Source organism: Neltuma alba, unplaced genomic scaffold (assembly GCF_004799145.2).
Source record: "Neltuma alba isolate B1F8T4 unplaced genomic scaffold, ASM479914v2 tig00007702_pilon, whole genome shotgun sequence".
NCBI classification, from domain to species: Eukaryota; Viridiplantae; Streptophyta; class Magnoliopsida; order Fabales; family Fabaceae; genus Neltuma; species Neltuma alba.
This window is the reverse complement of record NW_021634848.1, coordinates 1-10,599: the sequence shown is the minus strand read 5'-3', so window position 1 is coordinate 10,599 and position 10,599 is coordinate 1. Positions and strand designations below refer to the sequence as shown.

The 10,599-nt window shown below is 36.8% G+C and overlaps 1 protein-coding gene across 1 annotated transcript; it reads right to left on the bottom strand.

Moving 5' to 3' along the window:
- Window positions 1-2,375: 2,375 nt before the first annotated feature.
- On the bottom strand, window positions 2,376-7,176 carry LOC114753103 (primary amine oxidase-like). The gene is made up of 5 exons (XM_028941770.1): window positions 6,362-7,176; window positions 4,317-4,698; window positions 4,033-4,146; window positions 2,973-3,511; window positions 2,376-2,584 (listed from the first exon to the last, which is right to left on the bottom strand). The coding sequence occupies exons 1-5, from the start codon at window positions 7,174-7,176 to the stop codon at window positions 2,380-2,382; spliced, it is 2,055 nt and encodes a 684-aa protein (XP_028797603.1). The 3' UTR covers window positions 2,376-2,379.
- Window positions 7,177-10,599: the final 3,423 nt, after the last annotated feature.

The window sequence follows — 10,599 nt, the reverse complement described above, 5'->3', positions numbered from 1 at the left end:
AGCCTTTATTTATGTATGATCGGTTGTATATTGCCACAGTTAGGGTCTTTTGTGATATTTTGATTGTTGATCTATTGTAAATTGGAGGATGCATTATCTTCTTATTTTAGTTGGCCGGAGGCCATTGCTATTGTTTTATGGAACTTTGTTATATGGTTGAAAACGATTTGGATGGGCTGATTTTGATGTGTGTGTTACTCGGGCCGGAGGCTCGGAGGCCCAGTGGATATGAATGGATTATTTTAGTTGCATGCAACTTCTTACGGGTTGACCCGAGTTTGAAAGTCAATTTCTAAAAATATGAAATTTTCCTTCTACTATGGTAGCTCGTTTTAACAACTTTCCTTTTCTACCATAGTAGTGATCTTATGAAGAGTATTAATGTTTAAAGTTAAGGGTTTTACATCCATCGTGTAACGCATCACTTTCAACAAACTTATATGTACAGTTGTGTTTGACCCAGGACATAAAAAAGCTCCAACTGTATAAAGCATAAATAGGAACTCAAAATTATCACTTTCTTTCCCAAATAATATCCTCTTCAGTATCTAGGTAAATGAAACCTTTCAATAAGTGTCATTTAACCTCTTGTATGTCGGGTCATCTTCACTAATATCATATTTCACTTTCTCCCCACTGTCAAGTGCACCTAGAAACTCATGAGCATATTTTGTTTCAATTTCCTGCCCTTGCCCCCTAATGGTCAAAAAATGCGTTGGTAGGGCATAACATCTCAACAATGACACAAATAGATCATGTGGAAGTTGCTTCACATTCACATTAAGCAAGTTCCCAAATCCCATCCTCTGAACTTTCTGCCTTAACCGCCTGTTCTTCTTCACATACTCAGCCAATGATAGAAATCCAGGCAATGAGCACCGGTGTACAAGGGAACATCATACTTCTTCTTCTCACCTTTCTTTGGCTTTATTTTCCCTGCCCTCTCATTATACCTATCTTTCTCTTCCTCACTCAGCGCCCTCCATGCCTTCCCCCACTTAAACCCATATACCATCTCAGTTATCTGTAACGGCAAAAATGACTATACATAGTGTCTACGAAACCACAGAAATAATAAATATAAAAATGATAAAGTTGGATGCATCTTTGCGCATCATTTTTTTTGTCTAAATGTAGTATTGTATAATTTTGATAAAATAAAATTTAAGCCACGAGCTACTCCTCCGATCCTTAATATAAAACCCATTTAATTAATTTGATTATATTAAGAAAGTTAGGTAAGTTAGTTAATTATAAGAAAAGTGACACAGTTTTCCTAAAATACCATAATCATCTTTCTTAATACCCCCTCTCTTTCTTCTACTTGATTATAGTTGAAGGAGTATCTATAAGGGTAATTTAAAGAAAATTAATAAATATGAGAAATGGGTCTTATATTTAGGACCAAAACCAACTCAAGAATTAGGTCCTATATTAAGAACCGGAAGAGTATTATCTTTTGGCCAAAAAGCATGTGAGGTTCATCGTCTGACTTTTTATTATTATAAATTTAAAATCCTGAAGTAAAATGTATTTCTTCCAATCCTAAAAATAGAAATTAGTTTAAAAAATTAATTTAATTTAATTCTAAACATAGAATCTTAATTCATTTTGCAACATAAATTTATAACTTTTCTCACTTCATTGTTATTGATTATATTTATACATAGTAAAAGGGATTTCGATCAATGAAGAAAAATAATTTTAAAAAAATACATTTTAAATGACCAGTAACATATAAATTAATCATTTATCTCGTCTGCCTAATTATTACCTTCAGTCCTTAATATAAAACCTCATTTGATTTACTTTAGTCCTAAATATAATAATCCTAATCTATTTTGTCTCTTATATTTATGTATTTTTTTTAAAATAGTCCTTCTAATAATGGTAGTTATAATCAATATACTTGATTAGCAAGGATATTTTAAGAAAGACAGTATATATTTACTATAAATAACTAATTTAACTTATTTTGTTAATCTTTTCAAATTAATCAACTAGTTCTTATATTTAAAACCCGAGAGAGTACTATATAGCAAAAGAAATTTGCGAGTAACAGCCCTAAATTGTGCGCATTTTTTGAAACCACCATTAGTTACCTCTCAGAATATCATTCGCACAAACATCTCAGATTATGGTAAGAAAATATAAATTAAGATTGAGAAGGATTCACACTTGAAATTCTCGACGTTCATATATAAAACCTGGGATTCATATACGCGCCCATAATTAAATTGCTCGCCCTTATTTAATCTCTCAATCTTCAACTCGCCTAGTGACATTGCACGCCAATTATAAATATTTATCAAATCGCATACTCTCTCGTTTTTGCCCCCCATCAGATTGATAATGGTGTGCATAACGACGCCCAGCAAGCTAGTTTTGCTTGGGGCAGGCTGGCCATTTCCAAGACTTGGGAGAGGGTGTCTTCAGAACGGCATTCCTCTCGAAGAAGTTGGTTGGCCTCAGTTCAAACGAAGTGCTCAACAATGGCATTATTGGGAAATCCTCCTGTGCTGGCACGTGATGAATCCCCACCACGTGCCACAGAACAATGTCCTTGTTCTCAATATTCCTGTCCCTGCAATATTAATTGCATCCATATTGAGTACCTTACTACATTTGATATTTAATATAAAATCCTATTTGATTTTTATTTTGGTCTTAATATAAGACCTTAATCTATTTTGTCTCTCATATTTATATATTTTTTTTAAAGTAGCCCTTTTAACAATAAAGTTCTAGTCAATACACTTGATTAGTAAGAATAGTTTAAGAACATAATACCTATTTAGGACAAATAACTAATTCAACTTACTTACTTAATCTTTCTAAATTAGTTAATTGACTCTGATAATTAGGAGCGGAGGTAGTATATTTCTTTCTCAATTTTATACACCACGTGATTTTTTAAGCTGTGTCTATGGATCGATGAAAGTGAAAAAAAAGAAGGGGGAAAAAATTCTTACTTTCTAGTCCAAACGGCCAGGGTATCTTCTCCACGGCTCTGATCAACGTACAGTCCCCCAGCCCACTTCTCGCTCCTGTTATATGGAGTAACCCACACATTATAGTTTGTAAAAGCTCCTCGCATTTGTGGGTAATCGTCTTCAATCAAAAGGGGATGAACTGGCATCGCCGGAATGAGGCGGTAGCCGACTTCGTTGCCGACGGAGGTCTTCTTGTTAGGGTTAACAATGGCTAGCTCCGACGGGCTACTCCCCAGCCTGATCTTAGCTGCAGATTCATTCTTCAGTGTTTGAGCCTCAGCGATCCAGTAGCTCTTCCTTTTTGAGCTGCCGTCTGTGACTTTCACAGTCTTCAAATCTGTCTCCACGAAGGAGTTTTCTTCACCGTCAATGTCGAGGTCGAGGTGGTAGATGTAGAAGTGGTCGTGGTATACTCCAATACTATTCTCCGACACCAATGTTCCATGTTCTTCTTCCTTCATTTCGTCCTTGTGCTTAATATCAACTGCCTTAATTTCCAGGATTCCAGAGAGTGCTATCTAGTGAACAGAAGAAACATTACATATATGTTAACAAACATTCAGACCTTGAAAAGTTCAGGCTGGAAAACTGTAAACATGATAATTAATTTTCAGAATCAAAGTTATTGATTTCACAATGAAACTACGGTCTAATTTTAGGTTATAATTGTAATATTTTTTTTTTTATAAATGAACATTTTTATGATATATAACAGTAATAACCTTCTAAAAATGTTCATCAGCATAAATTTTGAAAATAGTTAAAAACCTTAGTAAAGAACATTTTAACGCAAATTCTTATTCAAAATTTAATATATATATTTTAATGAACCGTAATTTGTTTAAAAATTTGTTGGATTAAATTACCAAACTCTGTGTGGGTTTGGAGAAAAACAGCTTTGTTAAGTAAATAATGTTTGACATGCGATCGGCTTTGGCGTGTGATTCTTATGGTTATTTCGGTGTTTCCTATGAAAGTAGTGAATGACGTCTCATTCTTCTTTTACACGTGAAATTGAGAGAGAGAGAGAGAGAGTTACCCCTAGCTTGAGGGAACCGCTGGGCTTGAAATCCCAATCGATAACATTGTCGTAGTTGCCCACAGTCACCACCGATCTCACCACCGATCTCACATCTGATCTGACCTCTCGAATCTATCAACATTTACGTAACAACCTCCACAAATTGAGTTACCACATTTTTAATCCCAAAAACATGTGACGACCAGATAACAAGATTCCACCCTTGTTTGTCACGCCGGCGACGGGATAATTTTTTAATTTGTTTAAGGGGAAAAAAAACAAAACAAACCAAGAAAACTCACTCTTTGATTGGGAATGCCACTCTCAGTGTGACGCCACGAGATCCCGCCGTGCTGTTCAAAGATACAGAAGGCGTTTTCGAGGAGCACGGGTTTGCCCTCACGGTCATGAAGGTAAACATCCATGAACTGAGCAAGAGGGGGACAGTCTCGGTTCGGTTCCAACGACACCATGGACTGTCCGAACCCGTACTCGCCGGCGTCCAAAACTGTCCTATAGTACCATTCATCGGAGGGATCCTGGTACGGCACGAACAGCTCCGAGATAAAGCCTCTGTAAAGCACCCTTCGAGACTTGTGCTTGTCCAGATCGTAGATTGATGCCATCGATATTACTACTCCTGCTCTCACATCGTACCCCACGTGGAACTTCCAATTGGCCCAGCTGCGAACATGCTTCGATTATTCAAATGAAATAAATGCAATAGCCCCAGAATATGGTACTATAACTTCATTTTTTTAAAACAAAATGCTGTAATTCATTAATCACTATTAATTAATTATTAGAAAACTGTGAAAAGATCTCAAAATCAAATCAGCACAATGTTGGGGGAAAAAACGACTAAACTTGCATAGCATGAAAGAAAAGTCGTAGTATTTTTCCGAAGAAAACTTACAGATTTAGAATTTGATTCTTGTCCGTAAACATTATGCTGATTTGGTCCTTTTTCACCGTTCTTCGGTACTTCTTCCTAATTCTTATAGCCCCACGCACGCACATTTTTGTTTAGTCAAATCACAGCTGTTTCCCGCTCCTACAGTCTATTTCTTTATGTTAGTATTTTTCGCTTTTAATGTAAAAACTAGTTGACTAATTTAAATATATTAAAAAAAATTAATTAAATTAGTTATTTATAATAAATAGGTGTTGTTTTTTTTAAATTATCCTTACTAATTAAATACATTTATTAAAACTACTATTATAAAGACTAGTTTAGAAAAAATAGATAAATATGAAAGAGAAAATAAATTAAAATTTTACATTTATAATTAAAATAAAAATCAAACTAACTTTTATATTAAAAATTAGAACAAGCAAACAGTATCCAGTGAACACCGCAGGACTCCAGTACGGGCCTTTTGTTTTTGAAGTAAAATAATCTTTATATATCGGCTGACCAAAAAAATTAAAAAAGGCTATAGATCTATATATTGTGTATGCAAAATCTACAAGTAGAGAAGTAACATCAGGACTGTCTCATATTTTTGGGGGGAAAAAAAAGGATACTCAATTTATTTTAGAACGAAAGTATGCCCATATGCCCCATAATGCTTTAAAAATATTATGGAGCTGAGATTTATAAATTATATTCTTAATATATACATAGTACACAAAGATATGATATAAATAAACTTACATGCTTCAATTCTAAATACAAGTCATTCTTTACTTTTAATTAATTCACGTGTTAAAAAATTTTAAAAATTAACAATATTATTAAAATCGCCCTACGTTCAATGGAAACACATGGTTTCAATAACACTTTCATTCATTATACTAAACTTTGCCATTGTATTAATTTATGTTTCCTCTTACTATTTCAAAACTCAGATTTCAAATACAAGGGAAGCATGAAAAATTAATGTTATATAGTATCTCTAGTTTTTTTTTTCAACAATATATCTAATTCTTAATATAAGATCTGCATTTTATATTTAGACCCATGGTAGTAATTATATAATGTCACACGCACACAAAAGACTAAAGCAGTAAACTTTGTTAAAAATATAAAGATGTGCATATATACTGAATAATTTAAATGTCCTTAAAATCATAGTAGATAATGTTCGCCAAAGTTCATTCGTCATCCTCGTGAACCATTTAAGGGACAATGTATCGTCATCGACGCCGAGCCTTTAATTAATTAACGCGGCATGACATCTAAACAGCTTATTGCAGAATGAGCTGATGAGAACGAAAAGTATAGTAATTTCATCGGTCAATCTAGATTCGAGACACATCAGCTCGCAAGCACCACATGTTAAAACTTGTTCACTTTGTCAGCTTTTAAACTCATCAAAAGTGAGATCAGTGTTATGATATATACCTGACGCTATGGCCTTGGATCTTAAATCCTGGCCCCTCTGGTTGAATCATGGCCATTCCGTGAAGCTTAGGACCAAAAGGTGGCTGTTGATGCTCAATTCTATACTCAGTATCCTCGGCCTTAGGCACAGGTTCCACAGATCTATCCCGGTACTGAATAATCTTCATCTTGTCAATATCTACCAGTATAAGGATTCCATTGATTGGCCTCACATATATATTGGCCGTCTCGCCCATCATAAAGCACTCAATTCTCAAAGAACGAATGCTCTTGGTCTCCCCATACCAGCCAACAGTAAAAGCCGCGCACACAACGTCCGACAAGTTGAGCCCTCTCTTTTTAACCGACTCAATGAAGGGACCGTACTTCAAGGGAAGTAAAATGGCCTCATTTTGTTCGTCGGAGGTGAGGGTGGGGAAGCCGTTACTGGTATGAACATTATCGGAGAGGATTTCTCGGGTTTTGAGGTTGACAAGGATCTCGTGGATTTGGGACTTCACGATGGCGATGACAAAGGCGAGGCGAGGGATGTGTACGAGGTTTTTGTTAGGCGATGAAGCCCATTTAAGTAAGGTGGTCTTGTCGGGGTCGTCGAGGCCGACATAGTGGAATGTAGCGTCGGAGGGGTGTTTTTTGAGGACGATGGTTCTGATCAGTGCAATCTCGTCTTTAGTGAGAGGGTCGAGTGGGTGTTCAGTGGTGATGATCGGAGAAGACGGGGTGGTCGAAGCAGAGGACACTGCTCGGAGATGGAGAGAGAATAGGGCAAGAAAAGAGATGAGCGTGAGGACAGGTTTTCTAAAGGAGAAAGCCATGGATTACTCCCTCCTTCTCTGACCGGAGCTTGCTCGGAGCTGAGAATGGGAAGCACGCAAGACGTTAGAATCATGGTAGTGTCCTATTATAGCTTGATAGTCTCATAGATACGGTTTTTTTTTGGGCCCGATCATAGATTAGGGCTTTATGTTACAATAAATTTTTGCTGAAAAGGTAATAAATATTTGCGGCGGCCCTCTCGTGGTCCTTCTTGATGTAGCCTGTGTTACTTAGATGGAATTCAATAATATCGGGGGTTTTTTTTTTGAAAGAAAAGGGACAATTTGCGGCTTATTAGATTATATACTAAACATCTTTCTTAATTTCTTTCCTCTCTATCCTACTTAATTATTGTTTGGAAAATATCAATAAAATTAACCTGGAAACAAATTAATAAACATGTAAAATAATTCTTACATATATGACTAATATCAATTTTTTAATTGGGTTGTAAATTAAAAAACGGAGAAACACCTTTAAAATAAAAGAGAGAGAGATGGAAAAAAAGTTAAAAAAATTAACCCCACCTATAAAATAACAGATTTACCGCAATTCTTATGCGAGAGCGAGTTGACAATTCCCTTTCCTAACGGTCTCGCTTGACCCACATTTACAGAGGATGCAATAAAAGAACCGAGTTACGTGGAGTTATAAAGTATTAGTAATAGTCTTCCGGTTCTTAATATAAGATCTAATTATTGAGTTGGTTTTGATCCTAAATATAAGACCCATTTATCATATTTATCAATTTTCTTTAAATTACCCTTATAGATACTCCTTCAACCATGATCAAGTAGAAGAGGAAGATGGGTATTAAGAAAGATGATTATGGTATTTTAGGAAAAACATGTCACATTTCTTATAATTAACTAATTTACCTAATTTTTTTAATCTAATCAAATTAGTTAAATAAGTCTTATATTAAACATCGGATGAATATTAGATATTCTTAATTTTGAAGCACTGAGTAATTCTAGTACCCTGCCGTAGAGGCAACTTAACTAACACATGAATAATCAAAGCGAGACATGCCCGGAGGCTGGAAAGATACTAACTTCGCTACCCGATAAATGCTGCCTCCCTGTCGGAACTCAGATCAAACTGTTCACTGACTCGCGAGACGTGCTATATCCAGTACAACATGGGGGTGGAACTTCACATCCACTTCGAGAAGAGATCTATGAGACACGGTCCATCATTTTCTCAAACTGGGACCTGGAAATGTTTCATTCTTCCAGGGAGGCGCTACTCTGTGCGGACTACTTGGCAAGGAATGCTCGTCTAGTGTCTATGGAGGTGAACCTGACTCAACATCCTCCAAGTTTTTGTGTTCAAATGCAATAAGACTTGGTGAATAGTCACAGGGGTGTCTATATCTGAGGTTTTGTAATGTGGTTTTAATCTGTTCTACAAGCTCACAATTGCCTTACTTATTCCAACAAAAAAAACTCATGTGCCACAACAATTAAATATGCATATATGCAATATAAGCCGGTAACTACGGACAGATGGCGAAGCAGAACTTTTTCCCCAGAATTATCCAAGAGATCAGCGGATTTTTTTTTTGGGGGGGGGTAATTAAGCAGCTTGATTTGATTCCTGATCACGCCAAATGCCCAGTATGACCTGCTCGAGTTGGGCCTTGATGGACTGCAATGTGTTATTAAATTTAAGCGTACTCGTGGGGTTGGATTTAGTAAAAATAACTAGTTTTTTAAAACATAATAAATTAATATTTAAATTTTTGTTAAAAAAATACATATATTTAATACTCAAAAATATTTTGAATAGAATTACCTTCCATGCAAAAAATAGTAAAAAAATCTGAACAGGCCCAACAGTTGCCAAACCCAAATAAAGAGCTATCAGGGAACAAGCTAACTCGGCGTGACTCGTTTGAGTTATGACTTTGCATGTGTTAAAGGCCCGTGCAAAGAGTTAAAATGTCAAACGAATGAAATAGGACCTAAATAACTAAATTATGAAAATAAGGACATTGATTTTCCCCCGGAAAACGAAATGCTGGCTTCCCGCCACCTGGAGGCATCAAAACGACTGGCGCTAAAAACAGGCCCGGAGATAACTGTAAGAAAGGAAAATCTTCCCGTCTTCATCCATCCAAATATCTCAGCTCCAAAATCCTACTTCAGCTGTTTTGCTGCCTCCCAAAATAACGCCCTCTCTCTCTCTCTCTCTCTCTCTCAAAATGTCTTCGTCTCCCACACTTGCTCTTAGTCCAACCGTGCCTCACAAGTGACTTTTCTCCGCAATCAATCGGCTCTTTCTCCATTTATCAGACCTTCCTTCTCACTTCATGTTTCTTCAGATCCCTCACCTGCCGCTGCTCTGCCGATCGCGAAGAGGATCGATGGCTTCGCGAAGAGCAGCGTTGGCTTCGTGAAGAGCAGAGATGGCTTCGCGAGGAGCAACGTGGGCTCGCGAACGCGACTCTCTTCTCCGCGAGATTTCTGACCTTAGGCTTCAAATTCAATCCCTAGAACGCCGGATTTTGGCCTCTGATGTGTCTTCTTCTTCTTCTTCCTCGTCTTCGGTCTCCGATGCTATTGCGAATGTTACGGCGTTGTTGCAGGTTCTGAAGGATAAGAACGATAATTTGATTGCAGAGAGTGGTTCCAGTTCGCGGGAGATGGTGCTAGAGGAGAAGAGGGACGAGGAAGAAGAGATTGTGAAAGGAGGTGACGGTTCAGGACATGCTTGGATTTCGGACAGAAAAGTGGAGAAGAGGGTGGGGAAATCGGAGCGCCTTGAGGACGGGATCGGAAGGGGAAAGAGGTTCGAGAAATGCAGGTCTGCGAGCAATATGTAGTTGTGCTTCCCTCTAATAAATGAGGCGTGTGTGTGGTTTTATGAGCACTGTTGGGTTGACATTTACGAATTGATACCGCGGGAATTCCAGTGAAAATGCTTGGGTTTAGAGGTCTTTGTGATAAGGCTAGATGGTAAGTGCAATTGGACATATAGAAAATTTGTTCCGAATTTAGCTCGCTTTAAATATTAGGTGGAGCCGTTAAATCTTAAGAACTAACCATTATTTTTTTATTAGAATTTGTGCGATTTTATGTTTATTACTTAGCTAGCATGGGCTAAACTAAATATTGAGATGATAACAGTGATGGTAGAAGTTTTAGACTTCTGCTTTTGTAGCGGATTGAATCTGGTTGGTTGCATATATGTGTGTCGATTAATTAAACATAATTAACTATCATGTATAGTTTTGTCATTGTGATTTGTACTGCTTTATGCTTATATGGAAGTGTTATGCGTTATCGTCTCGTTTTTGTGTTTGTTCTATGGAAAGAATTTAATGTGCTTCCCGTGAAACTTCCACTGCCCTAGTTTTTGATGATAAGTAAGGAATTAAGAACTAATGCATCACATGATCTTGTATGATCTTAAAACTT